The 27343-nt window shown below is 39.9% G+C and overlaps 1 protein-coding gene across 2 annotated transcripts; it reads left to right on the top strand.

Annotated features, from left to right (window-relative positions):
- The first annotated feature begins 598 nt into the window (after nucleotides 1–598).
- On the top strand, nucleotides 599–16437 carry LOC109037998 (inositol-3-phosphate synthase). 2 transcript variants are annotated; one of them, XM_072299929.1, is made up of 10 exons: nucleotides 599–751; nucleotides 1929–2122; nucleotides 2923–3095; nucleotides 4230–4500; nucleotides 5294–5398; nucleotides 6075–6227; nucleotides 7300–7542; nucleotides 10334–10442; nucleotides 12677–12922; nucleotides 15837–16437. In XM_072299929.1, the coding sequence occupies exons 2-10, from the start codon at nucleotides 1994–1996 to the stop codon at nucleotides 16052–16054; spliced, it is 1647 nt and encodes a 548-aa protein (XP_072156030.1). In that variant the 5' UTR covers nucleotides 599–751; nucleotides 1929–1993; the 3' UTR covers nucleotides 16055–16437. The 2 variants fall into 2 exon arrangements, with proteins under 2 accessions (XP_072156030.1, XP_018908451.2); XM_019052906.2 differs by lacking the exon at nucleotides 599–751 and having other exon boundaries at nucleotides 1666–2122.
- Nucleotides 16438–27343: the final 10906 nt, after the last annotated feature.

The raw sequence follows: 27343 nt of genomic DNA, 5'->3' as shown, positions 1-27343 counted from the left end.
ATCGGTACCTTCTCGTAAGTTTGAAGAATCCAAAGGAGAGTCTTTCAAGTCTGTTAAAAATCAAATTGGTGAGTGTATCACATTCATTTATCGTAACAAGAAAACTTCCTAAAAAGACCTTAACTAAAAATTAAGAAAACTACCGATTCTGAGTAGGACATTTTTTCGATGACTTAGACAAACAACACCTTGGTACCTTCATAGCGGAAACCTGCAAGAGACACCGTGAGTGGTGTGGAATGATTCCACGGTGGAAATTTGCCGTGTTGAACATTTCTCGGGTGAGGTTTTTCGTGTGGAAATGTTCCGTGCCCAATGTTACGTGGTATACACGATTCCGTGGGAAACACCACGGTATTCCGTGGAGAATATTTTTAGCAGGGGAGATGCTAAGTGAATTAATCGAAAGGAAGCTTTCTGTCAATTAATCGCCCTCCGCGAGTTTGACACCAGTTCCGTTAGCTGAATTTCGAATTTCTCTCGTCTTGTAACAACGCCTAGAGCCAATCCTCCTTCCGAGGTCAGAACTATCCTAGACGATCCGCAACGAGGCTTCAACCGCCCACTAGTAGTGATTGTTGCGTATTCTAACTGTGCGGTCATCGGCCGTCGGATCATACAAATCTAAAAGATTCTAACTCTGGAGTGTCTTTTAAGTGCTGTGTTTCTTCTTCTAACACGTAGTCCCGATTAGTGAAAATTTTGTGTTTTGTGAAGACAGGCGGTTCCATCATTTTTTCCGCGTTCTGAGGTATTCATTCAATTTTCTATACCCTTTTCCTCCACATTATTTTTTTCATAGTAATGCGAGATGGTTTGTTTGCATTTAATGTGCTTACCGAAGATTTCCTTTCCCTGACCGAAAGCATTTCGCAACTTAATTTTAGTTCAGGATTTATTTTGGTGGTGTACATCTCGAAAAAAAACTTGCTACCTCACAAAGTTATTAATAAAAGGGTGCAAAAAGGGGACCACAAAACATAGTCCAATCTTTTGCACAGCTTCAATCTGTAATAATTTTAGAATGTAAAAATATTTTCATGAAAAGCTACTGAATCGGATCGAAGGCTGAAGTTGAGAAATGCACACCTTAGATTGCAACGTTGTAAGTCTCCGTTCACGTTTATTTTTTGAAAGGAAAACCGACCGACAGCTTTCATTGACGTTTTTTGTAATGTTCTTCCCTCATTGTGAAAAAAATCACACGAAATTTCACGAAAATGAGGACTTTTCCGTGAAGAAATTTAAACGTTTTAGGAGATTTTTCAAGGCTGCAATAGAGATGCGCACTTTTCTAATTTAGCCATCGATACATTTATGCAAATGAGATAACCATACACTAAATTTGAAACAGAAATGATCAAAAAGTTTTTAATCCATCTCGAAGGTTTTCTCATGGCACAACTTCACATGCATGCCGCAAAGAGCCAAATACACTTATGTCACCATAATTAAACAGCGAGAATAAGATATTTTTCATGATTATGTTGACCTCAGAAGTTAAAATGTACATTTTTTATAGGACGCGGAAAAAATTATTCATGGTTTTTCGATCCAGAATAAGGCAAGTTTTTTTAAGTTGGAACACGGCAGCTCAATTGTTTGTTGATAGTAGCATATTTGATGGGAGCGAGCAGAGCGCATGCAAGAAATTCTAATCTGTCATAGCAGCACTTTTCGTCGTCGCGTCAACCACGTTTGCGAAATTTTCAGTGAAGAATTTTGAGTTTATTTTTAAAATTCTTGTCTCTTCCCACTTCAGCCGTGAACTCTCGCAGTGTCAGGGTGAATCGCCGTTTTATTTCTGTGCACACCGGCAGGTTCCGTCCGTGTTTGTAACCTAATCCTATTAGTGTCCGTGCTTACTCCCGAAAGAGAAATACCCTGAATTTTTAACCGGTTTAAGTAATAATACGAAATTCTTCCAGGTTCTCCAAATCTCAAGTTTGCTTCCTTACGAGATCTTCGCTTCAAAATTCATTGAAAACTTTCTATGATGCACTGCTCCAACTCACCATCGGTCACTGTCAGCAGTGACAAAGTCACTTACACCGACCATTTCATTGAGACATCATTCAACTACACCTCGACTCTCATTGCAAACTCAGTAGATGGTTACAAGGTAATCAGCACCAGTTGATTAAATCGGAAATCTTTTTTACGATTATATACTTCCCATAATTATGTTCTGATGCCAATATACCTTATGCAACTATTGATAGAATAGCAAAATATTAAATTTTGTGCAGTACATGAATAAGAAAACTCACTGAATGAATTTAATTTCTTGATTTAATGACAATGAACTAGCAAAATATTAAATTTTGTGCAGTACATGAATAAGAAAACTCACTGAATGAATTTAATTTCTTGATTTAATGACAATGAACTAGCAAAATATTAAATTTTGTGCAGTACATGAATAAGAAAACTCACTGAATGAATTTAATTTCTTGATTTAATGACAATGAACTTTGATCAGGGCACGAAATGTAGAATTTGGTTCTTTTTAATTTCTCTGCCTAGGACAAAGCAAGCAGAGCTAAAAAATGTTTTGATCAGAAAAAGTCAGTTTTAAACGTAGATCAAGTCTGATACAGTAGCACCATGAGTACACTGCCGTGCTGAGGAAAAACGCCGTATGAACTTTCAGGCGTTGCCAAATTACCTTCGATAAAACGCAAATTTCCTGGTGAACTTATGAATATTTCCCTCCCTATTTTTCAGATAATTTTGTTTACAATATCACCTAAAGATTATGAAAAAAAGGAAAATATTCATAACTTTTCCCAAAAATAAACATTTTATCGGAGGAAATTTGGCAACTCTAGAATGTTCATACGGCGTTCTTCCTTAGCACGGCAGTACATACCTAATCATTATATTGCACAAAAATAAGACAAGTTCTATTATCCATTACAGGTCATCCCGAAGCAAACGGAGTTAATGATTCGGACAGGTCGAATTGTCCCCCGCGTTGGTTTGATGATGGTTGGATGGGGCGGAAATAATGGAACAACACTAACTGCGGCGCTCCTTGCGAATAAACACGGCTTCAAGTGGCGGACCAAGACAGGAGAGCACTCAGCGAATTGGTAGGATTTAAGAGGCATCAGCAGGTCTCTCCTTAGATTACCGATTTTTACCTAAGAGAACGTGTCCCCCCCCCCCCCCCCTTGTATCGTTTTTGCAGGGAGTAATACCCTACCTTTTAACAAGTAAGAATAAAATTTTGTAACGCGTTAAGCTTTCCTCGAACCCCCCTCCCCCCTCCTCCATTCATGGAGCGTTACGTAATATAGGAACGGCCCCAAAATAGAAATAATACATAATCGCCCTAAATGTCCTAACTTAATACCTCTAACCAGAGCCCCTCCATTGGTCTGTGTCACACTATCAAAATACTCCATCAAAACGTCACGGTCAAATGCTGTGATTGGTCCAAGTCATCAAATAAGCCGATCACAACACCTGACCTCGATATTTTGATGGCTAGTTTTGATAGTCTGACACAGGCATATGATTGATAATAGGAGGAACAGAAACTGGGTTTGCCAACGCGACGTTTCGATGGCCAAAGTGAATGTGATACCGTGCACCTTCACTGCAGTCCGTGGCGAGGCGTGAATGATCGATAATCGCCGATACTTCCCCATTAGAAGATGTGCACGGAGAAAAAAACTTGGTGCGTGGGACCCGAAGTTTAGGTCATATGGATCTCTGAAGTTTCAGATTGAGCATCTGAGCACTTTAGATCTAGCTGTCGAGGTTCGGATCACACATCTGAAACATCTGAAGTACTTCAGATGTAAGAACTGAAGTTTCCGATATGTGATCCGAATCTCGACAGCTAGATCTAAAGTGTTCAGATGGTCAATCGGAAAACTTCAGGGATCCATGCGACCGAAACTTTGGGTCCCACGCACGAGGCTTTTTTCTCCGTTTAGCGTACTCGCCTATCGTCGCCGAGACTCGAGTTTGAATCCATGCTGCGCAGTTTCGTTTTTACGTTTGCCTGTCAGATTTTAACTTCCGCCAGGGCGCGAAATTCGCGCCGCATCCATGCACTCAGAGAAACAGGTGGTCAAAATAGCAAGTGAGTAAGCGTGAATTTCGCGCCGGGATTTTTAACAGTGGAGTAGGATGTCTATGAACAGAAGGTTCTGCCGTCAGCACCGACTATTTTATTGCGTTTTTATAACAGGAATTAAAAGATGTCACACTTCTAGGTACGGCTCCATCACTCAAGCTTCAACGGTTCGACTGGGCACCGATAAAGATGGCTCCGAAATATACGCACCAATGTCCAGTCTAGTCCCAATGCTAAATCCAGACAATCTGGTTGTGGATGGTTGGGACATATCCTCTTCGGATCTGGGAACAGCCATGCAAAGAGCATGCGTGCTTGACCAAGCTCTTCAGGAACAGTTGCTTCCTCTTATGTCAAAATACAAGCCAAGGGCCTCAATCTACGTTCCAGATTATATAGCTGCTAACCAGGTATGTCTCCTTTTTTACTGTCTTTTAAGCGCTCAGCCGAAAGGGAGCGCTTTTCGATTTCAACCTTCCTCTTTAATTCTGGTAAAAAGATGGCGAAGAGGGGCCTTTTTTCGCAGGTTTGTTGGCTTACATTCCGTAAGGAGGCTACAGCCATTAAGAGATTGGGACATTCATGCTCCAAGATTTTCTGCATGTTTTAAAGGATTAAGGCCGCGTACACCGGGAAAAAAAGAATCCTAAAATTGCCGCCAAGAAGTATTTCTCCTTAAATCAAGAATTTTTCTGCTTAATATAAGCTACTTTTTTGCTTAACCCAAGCCTTATTTGTCTTGTTTCAAGAAAAAGTCAGCTTAAAGCAAGATAAAAAAATTTTTTGCGGCTAATTCAAGAATTATCATGCTTGATTCAAGCTACTTTTTTTTCCAGTGTAGAATTTGTTTCAGCAGATCCACTCGTCAGTTCCGTGACGACTGCAAAAATAATTTGCAAATTTGCAAATCAATTGCACGATAAAGTCGCAATTTATCGCAAAATTTTATCCAATAATATTGCAATGAATCGATGTCAATAAAATCGTGATCATTCTTCAAACAAAACGGAACTTATTGCAATCACTGCTATTTAGGATTAAAAATATTTTCCAGTATTTTATTTTAAAATGTTTAAATAGCTGCAGGCAGATAAATTACAATCATTTTAAGATTGAAATGGTTGGCAAATAAAATATCTTACCAATGTAAACATTTTAAGTACAGACTGTTTCAAATGGAGTTTCTGTTTTTATTTTATGCAGTCAGAGCGAGCAGATAATGTCATACAAGTGACAAATAAGCAAGAAGCAGTTGATAAAATACGGTTAGACATCCGTGATTTCAAAAATAAGAACAATCTTGACAAGGTCAGTATTTAATTGTGTTTTAAATCATTTTACCTAAGATCAATACACAAATATTCGAAATATTTTGAAAATAGAGAATATTAGAGTGAGAGCCAATACGCTATGATAATACAGAATAGGCCAAAACCGGAACTGTAACCGGAAGGCTTCGGCATTTACTATAACCAAATGTGAATAATAATGAATTCAAATTACGTATTATCATAGCGTATTTGCTCTCACTCTAATATTCTCAATTTATATTGCTATTAGCAGCACAACATGTTCAAATAATTTAAGGAAACGAACACAAAAGCATTGGAAAACAAGGCTGAAATACGTGGCAAAATAAAAAAGAAATTGGATACTTTCGTCTTAAATTCCTTTTCTTCAAAGAGAAAGGTGTTTCTGCATCTAATTACTTCAATCCATAATCATTCAGTGCTAACCTAATCTTCTTGGAGAGAAAATCTACACTGTAGTACTTTTCTACAATTGAGTCCGTTGCGGCCATTTTTTTCTTCTTCTTTTTTAAAGTTAGGAGATCAGACTCACAATGCTCCCCAAAAACCATTTTTTGCTCCGATTCAATTTAATACTCCAGCACAGAAATAAAGCCGAAAATCATGTGTTGCTTTCTTGCAACGGTATGCAATAAAGGATCAGTGCTCTGAATTTTTTTCTTACTTGCTTCCAGGTCATAATTTTATGGACTGCTAACACTGAAAGGTTCAGTGATATAGTGGCTGGATTAAACGACACAAGTGAGAATTTATTAGCATCAATTGCCAAGAATGCGTCTGAAGTAGCACCCTCAACTTTATTTGCTGTGGCTAGTATCTTAGAAAATGTAAGTCAATTTAAAAAAAAAGCTCTCTAATGTAGTGAAGATGCAAATTTCAAAAATCATGAGCCGCGTTATCTAAACACCCCGCATAGAAATTACAAAAAAAAAAAAAAAAAAAATTCAGTTTAAGAAATATTGGACGTATTTCTGCTGAACGGAATTAAGCGCCAATTTGAGTTTTTTGTGAGGATTTTAGAATCTCAGATAGCGCGTTCTGTCAGACGGAACTAAGCGCCATGGAAAAGCATTGTGAGCATAAGGTCGGAATGAGCTCCGTGGCCCACATAACACCCAGTGGCGTGGCGTGAAGGATCGATTATCGATTTATCGCCATTTGAAGCTGTGGTAAAGAATCGATTACTAAGGTGTTCGCTGCGAACGCCCTGATAATCGATCTTTTTTCATAGGTTTGAATGGCGAATCAATCGATATATCGCAAAGCACGCCACGCCACTGATAACACCCGCTAATCCAACCCGCATCTCCTACGGCGCTTAGTTCCGTTTCGCAGAAATACGACCTAATAAGCGTTTGAGTTCTAATTGGACTGCATTTTGCAATTTGGAACTACAAATTCTGGCTCTTCTGGAAAAACACTTGTGTGCGTAGGGAACTAATGGAACATACGTCGTTTTGCAACCAGGCTAGAGTTTATAGTTCCAAATTGCAAAATGTAGTCCAATTATTGATCGTAATTTTTTATCATCATGCGGAAAAAAACATTTTAGTATTGAGCTGAATTTTGGAGTCGATGAGACTTGTAGGAGGATTATAGCGCCTTGTCACCAAGGGACTTATCACGAGATTTTTCCGAAGTTCGAAACGCAGGAATAAAACTTCTGGGCTTTTTCCCCGTTATACAAGGCAACAAAATTTCTTCTTCTTCTTTTTGAGTCATTCTTGGAACTCCACAAGGACGCTTGGTTGGTATTACGATTAGTGTTTACTATAACTCAATATATTTCCCAACTTCGGAAGTGAGTTTTTCCCTGGGACAAATCCCATAAAACGTCCAATGGAGACAAGGTCTATGCCATGCTGATCATTCTTGTAATTCTCAGTTCTCATGTTTCAGTGTTCCTTTATTAACGGCTCTCCGCAAAACACTTTTGTTCCTGGTTGTATTGAACTGGCTGAAAAACATGGCGTTTTCATCGGCGGCGATGATTTCAAGTCGGGACAGACAAAAATCAAATCGGTTCTTGTTGATTTCCTTGTTTCTGCTGGCATCAAGCCTGTCTCTATTGTCTCTTACAATCATCTCGGAAATAACGATGGGAAAAATCTGTCTGCTCCTCAACAGTTTAGGTCTAAAGAGGTACATCATTTATGTCTCCACACATTAATTTTCGACTATCAACTAACCCGTGCTTCGCAATCGCAGCCCCTAATATTAGCGCGCTTTGATCCGATGACGATAAAGAGATAGGTACTCGGGGATTCAAAAATTGTATTATGCCTTATACATTACTTGATTAGCCTTACGTGTTCACGTTTGGAGCCTGGACGATTTGATTTAAGAGCGAGAAATACCTACAATTTACCTTCAATTCTATTGATATGCAATGTTAGCTACTCGGAAGTTGAAATTGTTGCATCATTCATTTTGGTGCTAATACAGGTTTCAATGGAAAACGAGGTGAGTACTGGTGCGTAGAGATCATCGGTTTGGAGTCGAACTCTCCGTTGGTTCTGATTTAAGTCACAATTGCAAGTTTAACCTAAAGATCTCTTTTCCCACGCGTGAGAACCAATTTTAGACAAAAATAAGTAGCATTATCATGTTTCTTGGGATTGATTTGGCCGTGAACTACATACAAGCAGGTGCCCTACACGGATAAAAATATCCGTTTTATACGTCACTCTGTGTTACTTTCTTAAGTCAGGACAACCTAAAGGACTTGGTTGCTTAACTCAGTTTTGTGTTAAATCATGGGCTACTCGGAGACATCGGGGCAGGAAGAGATTGTCCTACCAAACTTAGAACACTCTCGTTTTTTTGCCCATACTCAAGAGGTCGCGACATACAACTGGATAGCGCATTGAATTTTCACCGATGCAAACCAGTTTCGATCCTGGAGACTGATTCTTGACGAGCTCGCAGATTTTCAACACAAAAATTTGGTTGATTTGATACAGAGAAACCTAGCACGAAAAGTCAACCCACAGCTTCACTAGAAAAAAAAAAAAAACACATTGGAGCTTGAGTCCAGACTCTTGAAAACATTAACAAGAAAAAATACTCCTGATTCAATAGGATTTTTGCTTGAATCAAAACGAAATCCGCTTAAATTAAGAGGCTTGGTTCTTGATTTAAGCTAGATTCTGACTGAATCAAGAGTACTTTTTCTTGTCGATATTTTAAAGAGTCTGGACTCTAGATCCAATGTGGTTTTGTTTCTCCAGTGTTCTGTTACTTCGTGTTTTAGCTCCGATATTAACATAAGGCTTAAGTTACTTCCTCTTACAGGGTGTCTACGAAAACAGACTGACCAGAAATCAGTACTTCTTCAGTACTTTTCCAGTACATTCCCAAGAAATTCAATACCTAAACAGAAAAATTCAGTACTTTTTCAGTACCTCCAATTGACGAAATTCGAAAAATTTCAATTTCTCGCACAATTTGCGACAAAAATGACAAAAAATGAAAAAAATTCCGGACCTTTTTGCGGAATTTCCGCACTTTTTCAGTACTTCCGGACCGCCCTTAAAAAATCAGTACTATTTCTGGACTTGTAGACACCCTGACTACGTAGACCACTCGTGCGCGTGCCAGGCTTTTACCGGTTGATGACCGAGAACGGATGGTTAAATGAGGGCGCAAGGAAGGCAGAAGGACTTCAAGACCATAAGAGTAATATTCCTGCCGGTCGATTGTTGACTCGCTATCGAATGACCTTGATCGATATATAGCATTGTCAAGATAGGGATTTATCGATCAAGCTCATTCGATAACGACTCAACAATCGACCCGCTGGGGTCCATTTCCCATTTAACTCCTCTGTTCCGAAAATCATCCAACCTATAACAACCGAGGAAAAAGCCCGAATTGGGTGGTCTCATGGTCTGGGGCACCTTGTAAAAACTTTGCAACGCTGTATCATGACTGATCGCTGGATCGCAGTGACAACAGAATTAATACCCGAGTGACATCGACTGTGGACAAAGTATACCGTAACAGAAAAGAGGACCAATTTAACTAGTTTTTCGACCGAAAAACTTCTAAATATAACCATGTTTTAATGGTCTCATTTCACGCTTTAATTTTTCAAACAACACGTAGAGTGAAACAAGGAGGGGCTTTTTCAGCTAAAATCTTGTTCAACATAAGCAACGCAGTCAGTGATGTTAATACTAGCTCTTTGATTCAACTATTCGCACTCTATGGACACGCGTGTTGCGTACGGAAAAATGGAAGGCGCTCTGGTTCCTCTAATCCGTGCAGTAGCGCACAAAGCTGCAACGTTTGGCGCGCCGCGCCCTTACCAATATATTGGTTGAATTTGCGGGCCCTCACTTGTGCCACGGAGAAAAAACTATGGCTATAGGAACCTATTGGTGATTCATATGGAACACCACTAATTGGCACTAACAGTCGTAAGTGAACTGATGATTCTCGGTCTGGGAACCGTGCTACGGTATTTTGCGCCATACTGAGGTACCTCACCACCAGCACTAAGGTATATACCGACGGTGTAAGTCCGCATCTGGGTTTGCGACATTGCAGACTTCCCGTCATACTTTTTTTTTCAAACGGAAAACTACTCAACGGAAATTCTTTCATACTGCCGCTTTTTTTTTTTCTCTATGCGCAGAAAATTCTGCAAAAACTTCAAGGAATAATGTCGATTTGAACTCCTTCAAAGAAATAATATGGAGGCGGAGATTTTCAAACACCGCAAACGAGATACAAGGTTGCGGACTTACGCCGTCGATATGTGCTATTACTATTATTAGTGGTGTTCTGTATGAACCACTAATTGGTTTATGAGCCATAGCTTTTTCTCAGTGTATGAAAAGTATACATTATAATGCATTTACGAATCAGTCTTATTTGTTTTTTATCGATCCTTTCATTTTGAATTCTCTTTTCTCTCATGTTTTCGTAGATTTCTAAGAGCAGTGTCGTTGACGACATGGTTGCATCAAATCGTATTCTGTACAAAGAGGGTGAGAAGCCTGATCACTGCGTTGTGATCAAATACGTGCCTTATGTCAGTAAGTATCAATCTCTTAGCACCCAAGTAGCACGGATCGCATTAAAATGCAATCAAACGGTAAGATAATTGCGTCGGGATTGGAGTGCTGTGTATGTTGCCTATCTACTGATTAAAGGCACACGGCTTATTGAAATTTACTGCGATTACACAGAAACAAGTTGCAATTTTCTATTGAACTGCATACTGCCTATTTGTCTGACAAGTGAAAATCACTTAGTTGATTTTTCAAAATCGTCATTCATTGACCACAAGATATAAAAGTATGGCAATGTCTGATTTGAAAATGTCAATTTTATTGCATTAATCGCAATTTTATTTCAATATTTTCATTGCACTGTGCCACTAAGGCGGAGCTATCTGCAAACGTTTATTTTACCTGATGATTTTTCTTAAAAATTTCCAACAGTGCTAGGTTTTTAAAAGTTAATTAAATAGGAGCCAAAATATTCGTACATGAGTGCGACAATTTTCCTCTTTCTACTGCATGGCTAGAGCATTAGGAGTCTTCCCTCTCACCATGTAATGTACTCATGCGGAGTAATTGCAAATGAAAGACATTTAATGATTTTTGTTCAGAAACTTTGATCCTTAATTCGATAGACAAGTTTTGGGTAAATGTTTTGGGAACTTTGAATTCGTGTTAATCCATAGGTTGAACCTGGATCTGTAGAAAATGTTACAACGATTGCAATAATTTTCCGAGTAGCTGTCCTGATTTTCTTACCATGCTACCTCAGATACTCATCTATTTCATTAAATGCTGTCACATTATAAATATCTATATGGTTTGAGGTTTTCATTACGCAGTTATTAGTAGAAAAAAATGGGCCACTATAGACACGGTATGAATAACAGTACGTTAAACACATCAAAATTTTACGCGGAAAACGAACTTAACGACAGAAAATATGGAAATCAACTTCTAGACAAATGTAAGTGTTTACACAGGCCTGTTGCAACCTTTTGCTAGAGCAAACATAAGATTTGTTCTTTACAAATAATGTCTTAAAAATCACGATGAGCGCATCGGCAAACTCTAAAGTGCACTCCTACCTTCACTACCTGCGTAAGAAATTTGCGTTTTTTTTTAAGCCTCCCGCTTCAAAATGGATACTAGAGAACAGGTGAACATTTCGTTAGAGGAGTCGTTCCATTCAATCCGTGCTCGACATGGCCGACACTTCCGCGCGCAAGTTGAGTAGAGTATCTATATTGAGAGAGTATGGCCACTGGGGTTACCACCTCTGATTGGCTAAGCCATCTTAGGCTAAATGGAGCCCTTAGGACCCAAAAATGGTGGACGCCATAAATTAATGTAATGCAAAATGACTCAAAATGTAGTTTTCTTTGCTTATCGTAACGAGAAATTTACTCAAATGCTTTATTGCGACGTCTTTACATATTTTTAAGAATAATCGTGTGCAATTTTTGAGAAAAATTATCTTAGATGTAGTAAGGTTGGCAGCAAGTGCGGTTGGTGATAACCGTCAAAAGTTGGCAATGACCCCCCTCCCATCCACAAAAACCAAAACAAAGCACCGCCATTTTTGGGTCCTAAGCCTCTCCATGGGGCCCAGTGGCCATACTCTCTCAATATAGGTACTCTAAAGTTGAGGAGAGCACGGGGTCAATCAAAGTTGATATCTATCAACGCGAGAGAAATGTGAATGTAAACACGCCGATTGTTATCGGGTATTTAGAATCATTGGCGGATTGGGGTCGGCCATGTTGAATATTGCGCAATATCCTTGTGAGCATGGGTTGGATGGAATGACTCCTCTAGCGTATGTTCATTGTTCATCTGTGGCGTGGTATCGTGTTTGAAGCGGGAAGCTCGAAAAAACGAAAATTTCTTACGAAAATTGCGCAGCAAGGAGTGTATTTCAGACTTTGCCGATGCGCTCATCATGATTTTTGAAACTCTTTCTAAGAGCATCATCTCTTATTTATGCTCTAGCAAAAGTTTGCAACAGGCCCATTAATAATGCAAAAGTTAAGGAGGGACTTTACTTACGCCTTCAAATTGATCTGCGACAAAAATACTTGTTCATGTCTTTTTTGGGAGCTGATCTCAGCAACTTTCTGTTGTGAGAATCGTTTCCTCGGTAAGTTTTAGGACAGAAAACATAAGACATTTTTTTAAGACGCATATTTATATAGTAGTGAATTCCACTTCATGCGAAAAGCAAAACGATCGGAGGAACCACTAATCTTTTGTTGGTTTGTTTGCAGAGGATAGCAAGCGTGCGATGGATGAATACATCTCAGAAATCATGATGGGCGGTCACAACACTTTGGTGATTCACAATACGTGCGAAGATTCATTGCTGGCTGCTCCCATCATGTTGGATTTGGTTATTTTGACAGAACTCTGCACAAGGATCCAGTTCAAATCCTCAGGATGCACTACTTACTCGTCCTTTGATACGGTCTTATCAGTGCTAAGTTACTTGTGCAAGGCTCCTCTTGTGCCGCAAGGTAAAAATGGGGTTTTCCCCCTTTTGTTAATATCAACATGGTGTGGAGAATTTTTCGGTGCTCGAAATTTGATTAACTTCAATCGCTCAAATATTGATGATCCTAGCGATCACTGGTAAAAAGACCTCTTGGACCAATGCCGCGGTGCATTGACTTAAGAGTGCAGTTTCTTGTCGCCGGATTTAAGAGTCTTGAACTCTTGTTTCAAGCGGATTTTGCATTGATTCAAGCGGATTTTACATTGAAACAAGAGTCCAGACTCTTAGATCCGGCGACAAGAAACTGCACTCTTGAACCAAGAGGTTTTTTTTACTAGTGATTTATACACCAACAAGTCGCGATTTAATTTTAAAATATCGCTAATTTTCCGTTGAAAAATGCTACCTGGGATGGACACTCCCGGACGACTTGAATACATGGACGTCCTCCAGTTTGATATTGCAGGAATTTCAAAGAAAATATCAATGGCTAATAAAAAGGAAAGTGCGCGTCTCCAGGGGCAACAATGCAAATCCATAATTGTGTTTTACTTCTTTTAAAGTAGCCAAAGTTTTTCTTAAAATTTGTATCACTCACTCACGTTTTTTCATAGAAAATTTCACGCGCGAGTATATTTGTGTGGGCTTCTCTTGAGCCATAATGCATGTCATGTCACAACTCACGAGTAAGGCATAAGACCATGCAAAAAGTAGAAAAAGTGAGCTTTTAAGCGTGACTGACTCAAGAAGAGTTGCCGCCTTTTCGTTCAAAGACAAGAGATTCAATATACAGGGTTATCCAAAAGTCACTGACCACCCCTGTAACTTTTTTTCAAATTGAGATAGAAGTTTGAAACTTTGGGAATGTTCCTCGGTCTAAGGTAGCAACTTTTTGGTCCCCCCAAAATTTTGGGGGGCAGCCCCCCTTAAGGGGGGCGGGGGCTAACTTTTTTTTTTCAAATGGCAACCCCCCCTTTGTGATACCTCATTCGAAAGATAATAAAAAAAGAGAATATTTGGCGCAAACCGCAGGTCAAAATGTTCATTTTTGACAAAATGGCGGCCGGTCAAAGTTCAAAATGGCGGAAATTTGGCATCTCCGTTGTTTATAGACGGATTGGTGTGAAACTCGGAATCCTAGGGTTTTTTGAGATGAGAAAAAGATTCTGGCATTGGTTTTCCAGAAAAGTCAGTCCTTTTCAAAATGGTGGCGATCAAAGTGGCGGCCTAGAGTGGGAAGTGGATATTTAGGCTGCATATCGTTGGATTTGCAGGAAACTTGGTTTCTGGGGGTGTTTCGGCACGAAAAGAACGAATCTTTCATTGGATATCTGAAATTTTGAAAAATTCCAAAATGGCGGCGGAAAAATGGCGGGAAATCAGTTTTACGGCTCTTTACCAATGGATTAGCATGAAATTATTTGATATTTCAAGAATCTAATGAAAGATTCCTTTTAATCCAGCCGAAAACCGCCAGAATATCGAATTTCATGGTAATCCATAGGTAAAGAGCCGTAAAACTGATTTCCCGCCATTTTGGAATTTTTTAAAATTTGAGATATCCAATGAAAGATTCGTTCTTCTCGTGCCGAAACACCCCCAGAAACCAAGTTCCTTGCAAATCCAACGATATGCAGCCTAAATATCCACTTCCCACTCTAGGCCGCCATTTTGATCGCCACCATTTTGAAAAGGACTGACTTTTCTGGAAAACCAATGCCAGAATCTTTTTTCTCATCTCAAAAAACCCTAGGTTTCCGAGTTTCACACCAATCCGTCAATAAACAACGGAGATGCCAAATTTCCGCCATTTTGAACTTTGACCGGCCGCCATTTTGTCAAAAATGAACATTTTGACCTGCGGTTTGCGCCAAATATTTTCTTTTTTTATTTTCTTTCGAATGAGGTATCACAAAGGGGGGGTTGCCATTTGAAAAAAAAAAGTTAGCCCCCGCCTCCCTTAAGGGGGACCGCCCCCAAAATTTTGGGGGGACCAAAAAGTTGCTACCTTAGACCGAGGAACATTCTCAAAGTTTCAAACTTCTATCTCAATTTGGAAAAAAGTTACAGGGGTGGTCAGTGACTTTTGGATAACCCTGTGCATACTAAGACATAATGGAAATCGTGAAAACCTGACACGCAACAAATGAAGGACGCTTGGTTCATCGTCAACGATAAAAATTGTTCTAAACTCGTACTTGCTCTATTTGACAGGAAATTAATATGGACAAGAAGACAGATGTTTCATCTGGCAAGTGTGAAATTCCTTTCAAACATTTATATAACTTTGAATGATTGTTGGTTACTTATGTCTTTTTCAATCAGCGTGATTTAGGAGTGGCTGGGGGGAATTTTGATTTTTAAGGAAGGTAGCCAGCAATTTTTCGAGCAGGAAATAATTTACATGATGACACTTTATGTTTCACCGCTTCAGCTACTAGTACAAATGGGTCGGCTGCGCTGGTCACAAAATCGTCTTTTGCTGCTTGGATAATATAGATTAGCTGAAATTAATAAGATCTGTCCAAACATCAACTCTCCACGTTCAGTTTTAATGGAGATATCGCGCTTTGAAAAATTCGTTTAATCACGTCATCCACCGCGAAAGTAACACCCTTGATTTCTTCCACCTTTCTCTTATCAATTAAAGAGACGCATATTTGCGACGTTAAAATCGGATGAAAGCCAGGTGGAAGAAACCAAGAGTGTCACTTCCGCGGTTGATGACGTCTTTAAACGAATTTTTCAAAGCGCGTTCTTTCGGTCAATATTGAACGTAGAAAGTTGCTGTTTCGACGGATCATATTTTTTTCACCTGATCTATAAGAATCAAGCGTCAAAACACGATTCTGAGACCAGCGGAACTGACCCACTTAAACCACAAGTTCGTAAAATTAATCATTCCTGATTTTCCGTGTGTTTCATTCGTGTTCTAGGTGCACCAGTCACCAATTCTTTGTACCGTCAGCGATCTTGTATTGAAAACCTATTAAAAGCTTGTGTTGGCCTACCCCCAGAAGATAACCTCAACTTTGAACATCGATTGCCGAAATCTTTGTTTGGTACAGTTTCTTCAGATGATGCAAATCCAAAACAGAGTTCGGAGAGTTACATAAATGGCGATACACTTCTGAATTGCGGAGTCAACAAATAAATTTTTAGTTATTGTTCAAATTACGAACAATACCTTTGAGTATTCCCTTGGTTCCTTTCTAGAATTATACTTATGCATTTTTTTGTTTGTTCTTGCATTTCGAAAAGCGCTCAGCCTATATCTCTTAAATTTTTTGTATATGCCTGTTGCATTAAGTCAACGAGGTAGCATTTCAATTAGATCTCTGAAGTGTACATGTCGTATGTAAAAGAGAAATCCTCATTTAGATCATACACGTGTATTAGATTTTAAGTTAGGTATGTCAAAATTCAAGCTCCGAAGTCTACAAATTTTACACTTTAATTAAAGCATGCTGCTAATTTTATTATGTGATAATATGGTTTACGCAAACCATAAAATAAAGAGGTTTTTTTCACTTCCAACTTATCATTTTCGTACTGATTGATATGCTGTATTTTGAATCGACTTTTACATACATATGTATAAGTCGCTTTATAACACTCACTCGCGCTCTACGACTCCTAACCTCCACTGCTCTCTGTCGAACCGCAAACCTTGGGGCATTGAGCACCTTAACATTTCTGCTTCAATCCCCTCCCTCCAACCTCTCATTTGACTCCCTTTGCGCCTTCTCCCAGGAGGAACCCAATCAAGATCCTTCTTTGGCAACCGGTCTCCTGTCATTCTCTGAACATGACCATACCAAATTAGTTGTTTCGTCATAATCGACTTGAATAGACATTAGTGTAACGCAACATTGTTACGGAGCATCTCAATTTTTCAACAAGTAGCCGGTATTTCTGAATCGTAAAAAATATAAAACCTTGAAACCACTCACTTGCATAAATCGTGAGGCTACTCGAGGCTACTTTGAGGCCCCTTAAAAGTTTTTTTTTACCTTTTAACATGTCTCAAACATCTCATCTATCAAAATGGATTTATTTTAGCATAAGTCTACTCGGCAGAAGAAAACGAGTTTAAACGGTTGATCGGTGGGACTTGAAAGTAAGGCTCCCGAGCGATGAAATCGTCTTGGGAAGCCACTTTGAGGTCCCGTTAAAGTTTTTTTTTGACGTTTACCCATGTTTCAAACACACAGTCTATCAAAATGGATATACAGGGTGTCCCAAAAGTCCGTACCCCCCCCCCCCCCTCGTAACTTTTGAACGGTTAGAGATAGAAAAACGAATCTTTGGGAATGCTTCTATCTTGAAGGGGTCCATCTTTTAAGGGGGTCAAAATTTTTGTCCCCTCCCCCCTCAGGGAGGGCGCGGGGGCCCCCAACTTTTTTTTTCAAATAGTAACCCCTATCTTGTGATACATCATTAGAAAGAGCATAAGAAAACTAAGAATTTTGGCGCAAACCGCAAATCAATATCTTAATTTTTGACCGAGTTATGATAGGTCAAAGGTCAAATTTGACCTATTTTCAAAAAATCATATTTCCGGTTCAAATCATCGTAAAGAAAAAAATAAAACGGGAAAATTTACCAAATTGTAAGCACTTTCAAGTAAAAATCACAGAAATTAATTCAAACTAATTTCAAGGGGGGTTTCGGACCCCCAAATACGTCATTTTAAAGGTCATACGATATTCTCGCGAAATGAGCCAATTTCCCCTTACTTTTCCTCAACATTATCTTAGTAAGTTCAAAATTAGTTCAACATTACGTTTTCAAGTCCCCAAATTTCGAGCAAAGTTCAAACAACGAAATTTAAGGTGATTCAATTCAACCATTTAAATTTCATTTTTTTTAAAAACTTTGTTCGAAATTTGGGGACTTGAAAACGCAATGTTGAACTAATTTTGAACTTACTAAGATAATGTTGAGGAAAAGTAAGGGGAAATTGGCTCATTTCGCGAGAATATCGTATGACCTTTAAAATGACGTATTTGGGGGTCCGAAACCCCCCTTGAAATTAGTTTGAATTAATTTCTGTGATTTTTACTTGAAAGTGCTTACAATTTGGTAAATTTTCCCGTTTTATTTTTTTCTTTACGATGATTTGAACCGGAAATATGATTTTTTGAAAATAGGTCAAATTTGACCTTTGACCTATCATAACTCGGTCAAAAATTAAGATATTGATTTGCGGTTTGCGCCAAAATTCTTAGTTTCTTATGCTCTTTCTAATGATGTATCACAAGATAGGGGTTACTATTTGAAAAAAAAAGTTGGGGGCCCCCGCGCCCTCCCTGAGGGGGGGGGGACAAAAATTTTGACCCCCTTAAAAGATGGACCCCTTCAAGGTAGAAGCATTCCCAAAGATTCGTTTTACTATCTCTAACCGTTCAAAAGTTACGAGGGGGGGGGGGGGGGTACGGACTTTTGGGACACCCTGTATTTCAGCTTAAGTTTAGCTTGGCAGACGAAAACGAGTTCAAACGGCCGATCGGTGGGACTTAAAAGTAAGCCTCTGGAGCCATGAAACGTTGAAGTATTACCCTGAGCTGTCTTTTTCAAGTTCCCTTGACAGTAGTGTTTGACGAAGTTCAACTATTAGCTCCTTATAGTCCATCCAATGCAAAATTTAATTTTTTAGCTAAAAAAAAAAAAAAAAAAAAAAAAAAAAAAATCCTCCCGAGAATCGAACCCGGGACCTTCAATGGATGAAGGCTTACAAAGTCGAACTTTTATTTGTCTCCTTCAAATCAGGTGCTCCTTGAGCAGCGGGAGACATGGTGCTGTTGGTGAGAAGAGTCTCCTTTTTATCTTTCTCGTGTATCTCCCTGCATTTTAAGCGCTCAGCCGATAGGCAGCGCTTTTTGGTTTCGACTTGCCTCTGAGTACTAGTATACTAGTGCTAATGCGTTTAAATGGCGCACCAGCTCATCGATGTGTAGGCTTTTGGGGGGGGGGGGGGGTCCATTTTTAAAATAAATAAAGCTGTGAAAACTATATTTTATGCTTTTAACGTAATGCGCAGGTAGTTTCGATCGTTTGTCTATAAGAAAATTTCTTAGCGGTAGAGTAATTCTTATCGAAATTGATCGTTGAACTCAAACGAAGCCTAAAAAAAACGCGCCTGATGAGCTCAACGGTGAGCTTATTTTCGGGAAACAAAAATACGCGTTTACGGTTTTCTTAGTAACCTTTCTTTGCTATCAGCTGATGTTTTATTTCCATTTCCCAGCCGAGTCGACGGAGTTTATACGTCCTTTCTTCATTAAATACATTTACTAACACCTGAGCGCTTTTCTAATACGACAGTATTAGAACTTTCCCGCTTGTTAATCAATCTACGGAAATGCTTCTGCCCAGGTATTAAGATCTAAACGATGGTGTACAGCAAGAAAGACTTATTAGCCGCGATTGATGCTGTACAAAATGGAGCTTCTGTAAAAAGAGCTGCTTTAGATCACAATGACCCCAGAACGACTCTGTCTGACAAACTACATGGCATTAGCAGAATCGATGAAAGAAAAGGTCCTTGCTCTATCTTTACCCCTGAAGAAGAGGCTAAGCTTGTAAATTGGGTCTTCACTTGTAGTAAACCCGGTTTTCCTGTCAATGATGAACAACTTCTCATCAGTGCTGGAAAATATATCGAAGAATTGAAAAGAGAAAATCCTTTCACCAACAATGTTGCTTTGAATTGAAAAAAAAAAAAAAAAAAAAAAAAACTTTTTTTTCAGTGCAGCTATACGACCGAATATCCAAATTAGAGTAGTCCCATTTTAAGAGACTAAAAGGTAGGTAATTTCTGTTTAATAAATATTTTGTTTCGTTCCTCCTCGTTCAAGTTCAATTTCTTATTTTTTCGTCTTTTCCGCTGATATTTCAAAAATCCCGCCGAAAAATTGCGGTTAGATTGATGTAAACAAATGGGTGACGGATACTGGGGTCAGGATGACGGGAGATAGGCAAGAAGTGCCGGAAACGGGTACTTTTCGGCATTTTTTCGTTTTTCTTCCGTGGTTGAGTTAATACTTGACCGATTTTAATGAACTTGGTCACAAATGAAAGCCAAAGTAATTCTACACACAGATAATACAACAAATTGTATGTACAGGTATACAAACAGGTATTTACAGGCTCTCGAAGTTTGCAAGATGCTTATTAAGGTGACGGGTACTGGGTGGTTTACCTTGATAAGTGCCTCATTTGTGATGGAAGACATTAATATAGCAGATCTAGTACTCTTATACCCATCATACGACAATCTCATTGACGCAACGCACAGTGCTTATGCTGACTGTATAGGGTCACATTATATATTCGGTATTAGCCTGTTCATGACCATGATAGGTAAGCACCTGGTGACAAACAATTACCCACATTGGATGAAGCGCCGTCGTTCCTCTTTCGCCCAGCCACTTGGCCTACCTTGCGGATGATCCCAATACTTTATTCATTCCGACAATACAGGTTTGCCAATACTTTTACCGAGAGGCTAGAGCACTCTGGCAAATAAGACGAGAAATATTTTGCGAGGTGTGGACACAGAGCAAAGGTTCTTCATTCCTAGCGAGAGGTTTCCAGGTCACAATTATTTTGCTACGTTTTGCTGAGTTCGCCAATTTTCAATTCCCCTATAATTGGATTGTGATATTGAACCCAGTGCTCTTGATGTGGGCAGAATTAAACAGAGTTCTGCCGTGTCTGACTGAGGCTAGAGCACTCTGGCAAATAAGACGAGAAATATTTTGCGAGGTGTGGACACAGAGCAAAGGTTCTTCATTCCTAGCGAGAGGTTTCCAGGTCACAATTATTTTGCTACGTTTTGCGGAGTTCGCCAATTTTCAATTCCCGTGTAATTGGATTGTCATATTGAATCCAGTTCTCTTGATGTGGGCAGAATTAAACAGAGATCTGCCCTATCTGACTGAGGCTAGAGCACTCTGGCAAATAAGACGAGAAATATTTTGCGAGGTGTGGACACAGAGCAAAGGTTCTTCATTCCTAGCGAGAGGTTTCCAGGTCACAATTATTTAGCTACGTTTTGCTGAATTCACCAATTTCCAGTTCCCCTGTAATTGGATTGTGGTATTGAACCCAGTGCTCTTGATGTGGGCAGAATTAAACAGAGATCTGCCCTATCTGACTGAGGCTAGAGCACTCTGGCAAATAAGACGAGAAATATTTTGCGAGGTGTGCACACAGAGCGAAGGTTCTTCATTCCTAGCGAGAGGTTTCCAGGTCACAATTATTTAGCTACGTTTTGCTGAATTCACCAATTTCCAGTTCCCTGTAATTGGATTGTGGTATTGAACCCAGTGCTCTTGATGTGGGCAGAATTAAACAGAGATCTGCCCTATCTGACTGAGGCTAGAGCACTCTGGCAAATAAGACGAGAAATATTTTGCGAGGTGTGACACAGAGCAAAGGTTCTTCATTCCTAGCGAGAGGTTTCCAGGTCACAATTATTTTGCTACGTTTTGCTGAATTCACCAATTTCCAGTTCCCCTGTAATTGGATTGTGGTATTGAACCCAGTGCTCTTGATGTGGGCAGAATTAAACAGAGATCTGCCGTGTCTGACTGAGGCTAGAGCACTCTGGCAAGTAAGACGAGAAATATTTTGCGAGGAATGGACACAGAGCAAAGGTTCTTCATTCCTAGCGAGAGGTTTCCAGGTCACAATTATTTTGCTACGTTTTGCGGAGTTCGCCAATTTTCAATTCCCGTGTAATTGGATTGTCATACTGAATCCAGTTCTCTTGATGTGGGCAGAATTAAACAGAGATCTGCCCTATCTGACTGAGGCTAGAGCACTCTGGCAAATAAGACGAGAAATATTTTGCGAGGTGTGGACACAGAGCAAAGGTTCTTCATTCCTAGCGAGAGGTTTCCAGGTCACAATTATTTAGCTACGTTTTGCTGAATTCACCAATTTCCAGTTCCCCTGTAATTGGATTGTGGTATTGAACCCAGTGCTCTTGATGTGGGCAGAATTAAACAGAGATCTGCCCTATCTGACTGAGGCTAGAGCACTCTGGCAAATAAGACGAGAAATATTTTGCGAGGTGTGGACACAGAGCAAAGGTTCTTCATTCCTAGCGAGAGGTTTCCAGGTCACAATTATTTTGCTACGTTTTGCTGAATTCACCAATTTCCAGTTCCCCTGTAATTGGATTGTGGTATTGAACCCAGTGCTCTTGATGTGGGCAGAATTAAACAGAGATCTGCCGTGTCTGACTGAGGCTAGAGCACTCTGGCAAGTAAGACGAGAAATATTTTGCGAGGAATGGACACAGAGCAAAGGTTCTTCATTCCTAGCGAGAGGTTTCCAGGTCACAATTATTTTGCTACGTTTTGCGGAGTTCGCCAATTTTCAATTCCCGTGTAATTGGATTGTCATATGAATCCAGTTCTCTTGATGTGGGCAGAATTAAACAGAGATCTGCCCTATCTGACTGAGGCTAGAGCACTCTGGCAAATAAGACGAGAAATATTTTGCGAGGTGTGGACACAGAGCAAAGGTTCTTCATTCCTAGCGAGAGGTTTCCAGGTCACAATTATTTTGCTACGTTTTGCTGAATTCACCAATTTCCAGTTCCCCTGTAATTGGATTGTGGTATTGAACCCAGTGCTCTTGATGTGGGCAGAATTAAACAGAGATCTGCCCTATCTGACTGAGGCTAGAGCACTCTGGCAAATAAGACGAGAAATATTTTGCGAGGTGTGGACACAGAGCAAAGGTTCTTCATTCCTAGCGAGAGGTTTCCAGGTCACAATTATTTTGCTACGTTTTGCTGAATTCACCAATTTCCAGTTCCCCTGTAATTGGATTGTGGTATTGAACCCAGTGCTCTTGATGTGGGCAGAATTAAACAGAGATCTGCCGTGTCTGACTGAGGCTAGAGCACTCTGGCAAGTAAGACGAGAAATATTTTGCGAGGAATGGACACAGAGCAAAGGTTCTTCATTCCTAGCGAGAGGTTTCCAGGTCACAATTATTTTGCTACGTTTTGCGGAGTTCGCCAATTTTCAATTCCCGTGTAATTGGATTGTCATACTGAATCCAGTTCTCTTGATGTGGGCAGAATTAAACAGAGATCTGCCCTATCTGACTGAGGCTAGAGCACTCTGGCAAATAAGACGAGAAATATTTTGCGAGGTGTGGACACAGAGCAAAGGTTCTTCATTCCTAGCGAGAGGTTTCCAGGTCACAATTATTTTGCTACGTTTTGCTGAATTCACCAATTTCCAGTTCCCCTGTAATTGGATTGTGGTATTGAACCCAGTGCTCTTGATGTGGGCAGAATTAAACAGAGATCTGCCCTATCTGACTGAGGCTAGAGCACTCTGGCAAATAAGACGAGAAATATTTTGCGAGGTGTGGACACAGAGCGAAGGTTCTTCATTCCTAGCGAGAGGTTTCCAGGTCACAATTATTTTGCTACGTTTTAGCTGAATTCACCAATTTCCAGTTCCCCTGTAATTGGATTGTGGTATTGAACCCAGTGCTCTTGATGTGGGCAGAATTAAACAGAGATCTGCCGTGTCTGACTGAGGCTAGAGCACTCTGGCAAGTAAGACGAGAAATATTTTGCGAGGAATGGACACAGAGCAAAGGTTCTTCATTCCTAGCGAGAGGTTTCCAGGTCACAATTATTTTGCTACGTTTTGCGGAGTTCGCCAATTTTCAATTCCCGTGTAATTGGATTGTCATACTGAATCCAGTTCTCTTGATGTGGGCAGAATTAAACAGAAATCTGCCCTATCTGACTGAGGCTAGAGCACTCTGGCAAATAAGACGAGAAATACTTTGCGAGGTGTGGACACAGAGCAAAGGTTCTTCATTCCTAGCGAGAGGTTTCCAGGTCACAATTATTTTGCTACGTTTTGCGGAGTTCGCCAATTTTCAATTCCCGTGTAATTGGATTGTCGTATTAAATCCAGTTCTCTTGATGTGGGCAGAATTAAACAGAAATCTGCCCTATCTGACTGAGGCTAGAGCACTCTGGCAAATAAGACGAGAAATATTTTGCGAGGTGTGCACACAGAGCAAAGGTTCTTCATTCCTAGCGAGAGGTTTCCAGGTCACAATTATTTTGCTACGTTTTGCTGAATTCACCAATTTCCAGTTCCCCTGTAATTGGATTGTGGTATTGAACCCAGTGCTCTTGATGTGGGCAGAATTGAACAGAGATCTGCCGTATCTGACTGCTGCCTTTGCTAAATATTATTCTATAGGGAAATGGACCCTTCGGCAAAAGTAATTCTTCCTCCTGAGCAGCTCGAAGAATTCGCTGGCCCCAAATTAAATAACCTATACCAAGTAGCTAAAGCGATAGCGGGAGAATATGGACCACAAAGTATAAATCAAATCGTGAGCAACTCACATACTGGGTATCTCCAGGATTTGTGTGACAAGGCACTTGTTATTGTAAAGGCTGCTGGCACGGCTAGGACGGTTGATGCCGCTGCCTTAATCAGATGGAAGTACGGAAATAATGAAAACACAGAGTTGATGAATGAACTTGCCAAGGGAATGGCAGGTAGTCGTTCAAGAGATGGGGACTCTGATGATGATCTCGGGCTAAGAGTAGATCAATAAGGCACAATAATGAATTCTCAGCTGACTAACTAACTGCCTTACTTGTACCATAAAATATGAGCATAACATAGCATCTTTATTATTATCGAAAAAAAAGAAAAAAAGAAGAAAAAAACGAGTTCAATTCCTAGTATTTCACCATGTAACGCCGTTTGCTGGTTTTTATTTTTATTTTAATTTATTTTTTATTTTTAATTTTAGCAGTTAATAATGGTGCCGTAAGGTACCGAAGCGTCCTGCCTTTGTATTTTGTATTTTAGCCTTGTTTCCGCATTTTCCTGTGTTTTCGATTGTCGTTTCCAATTCGGGCTGCTTTTACATTCTCTTTGTTTTCCACTACATAGATAAGAAGTCTCAGATTCCTAGCACTAGTCAATTTCCGCCCCAAACTGTTAGATCTGTCATTACATTCAATTGCGGAGAAAACTGTTTTTTGGTGCCGGGAAAAGGTCACCTTGAATGATAAGAGGCAACAAACACACCAAGTTTTGACATCTGATCAAGATTTTGATCGGAAAATTGGAAAGGCTTGTGGAGAGAGAAAAGACAGGTGGTCTTCTGATGTTTCGAGTGGTGAGTTCGAGCAGCAATAGGTAGCTTTACCACGCAATTTTCCCACCATTTTTCCCCACTGTACTGCTAGACTTCATCAAGTATTACAACCATTTGGTCTTGGACGTTTAGGGGTCGGCAGCTTTTCAGATGCTGATTGTCTCCATAATATTCTCAATTTTCCTTTTTTCATAATTTTTCAAACGAAATTATATTTTCTTATAGGACAAGGGCTCCGAACGTTGGAACGCCGCTGCTTCGAAAGAAAAAGGCTATCAAGTGTCAATCCCCTGTCTCCGGAAAGACAATAACCAATTAACATCGTTTGAAGCAAATACGTCCCGATTATGCACAAAGCAAAGATGGGTAGTGGAATGGGTTAATAGCAGTCTTAAAAGGTTCTAAAATTTGAAAAGAGCTGTTATTACTGTGTAAGTTCCTCATCTGTGTGAGGACGGACCCATTGCTACTGCTTTACACAGCGCGGTTTCCTCACGAAAATGTAGTGACGAGGATGATCAGGAGGTAGCTTTTAGAACGCTCGCTGATTGAAAGAAGGAGATTTTGGCGCAAACTTTAATGCTAACAGTCACAGGCCCCCCACATGGGGGGAGGGGGGGGGGACTGGGCCCTGGTGTGTGCCGGGGCCCGTGACACATTACTATGAATTCACATGTAACGTTAACTTTACGTTAACTTCACGCAATTTTCCAGGTAAATGGCTAAAAACAACTGTTTTGTCACCCTCCGACACCTGCCAAACGGCCATTTCTAGTTAGTGCTAATCCTACAGGCATGATGCAGAAACAGATATCTTTGGCCACTTTTTCCCGGTTTTACACACTGGATTTTGTAATCAGTGATATTCGTGTTCGTTTCAAAGCACACCAGAGACTCATTGACGTGTTTAAATCAGTCTTGAAGTACATTGACCTGGCAGAGGAGGATGTGAAAAAATCATGCTCAACTTTGGTGGAAAAATACTCAACCGATTTACAAATTGATATATTTGACGAATTGATGCATCTTCGAGAAATTCAGAACTCGGTTTTCCAACAAGGAGCCGAGCTCGAGCCTCTCGCTTTGCTAAATAAAATATACGAAAAACAATTGCAAGCTACTTTTTATGAATGTTGTTGTCGCTCTTCGTATATTTAGCACGCTAGTGTCCGTCACTGTCACGGAAGGAGAGAGGTATTTCAGTGCGCTAAGAAATCGGCTGAAGACCTGGGATAGGGTCTCAACTCCCTTAAGAACCAGGAAACTTGGTGAAGTTAGGGATGACGAAAGGAACAGTAAAGTGTCCAGGAGAGAGTACATTAGGGACGGAGGAAGCCAATGATTTACCTGGGTTACTGAAAATAAGTACACGAGCAATCTAGGGGATGAATTAAAAGGATGGACAGACCCAAAATTATATAATTCCCTTGCGCAACTTGCCATAAACCACGACGTTGCTGCATGCAGATGTTGATTTCTCTTCGTTCATCAACAGCTTGCCCTTTTAAAAGCAAGAAAAGCCCAAATCACTGTGTAAATGTAAGTAAAATTCTCTCCTTCAATGTAATGAGCATTTATTTACTTCATCTTTTAATTAACTCCTCCTTAAATAATAACGCCATCCACGATCTCACAGTGTGGTTTTCTTAAATTTACCATCACAAAGCGATCCCTGAACTCCTGTAAGTGGCTTCAATTGGACACGTCAATTATTGCTGCTTTCGTGTGAAGCAGGATTGCGTGCAGTCAAATTGAAGGCGTTTTCTCTCTCTTTTCTTGTGTTTGTCTTTTTGTTTATTACGTGTTCATCTGACGCCTTCAATATTACGTGATACATCTAATCATACTCTTAACTCTGTATTGTTGCTTGTCTGTCGGTTTTAAGGTTTTTTTTCTTTATTGCCGTCCGCGCCTCTATCGAGCGCTATAATGTTCGGACTATGTTTGTGTGCTTTATTGTATCATTTCAATGTATATCTTTAGTATTGTAATTCGCATAGTATTTGATTGCCTTAGATACTCATAATAATGTATAGAATGCATTTATTTTCTATACTCATTATAATGTATAGAATGTATTTATTTTCTATCTGTTAATCATGTATGTTTTCATTGAAGGCAGTCAAACGCTTCGGCTAAATAGACTCTTTCCAATGAAGGATAGCATGTCATTAGCAATTAGTGGTGCTTCTGTCTCACAGCTCCCGACAAATCCCTGGTTGAAAGGCGTTCTTCGGGATCATGCAAAACAGAATCCTTATTGTACGGAGGT

Source organism: Bemisia tabaci, chromosome 4 (assembly GCF_918797505.1).
Source record: "Bemisia tabaci chromosome 4, PGI_BMITA_v3".
NCBI lineage: Eukaryota > Metazoa > Arthropoda > Insecta > Hemiptera > Aleyrodidae > Bemisia > Bemisia tabaci.
This window is presented reverse-complemented; position numbering and strand designations above follow the sequence as displayed.

What these genes read in the sequence shown, in the direction of transcription:
- LOC109037998 (XM_072299929.1), top strand. Translation starts at nt 1,994, where the DNA reads ATGATGCACTGCTCCAACTCACCATCGGTCACTGTCAGCAGTGACAAA. An exon ending in ACTCAGTAGATGGTTACAAG is followed by an intron (nt 2,123 to 2,922) that starts GTAATCAGCACC and finishes TATCCATTACAG; the next exon opens with GTCATCCCGAAGCAAACGGA. An exon ending in GGCTCCTCTTGTGCCGCAAG is followed by an intron (nt 12,923 to 15,836) that starts GTAAAAATGGGG and finishes TTCGTGTTCTAG; the next exon opens with GTGCACCAGTCACCAATTCT.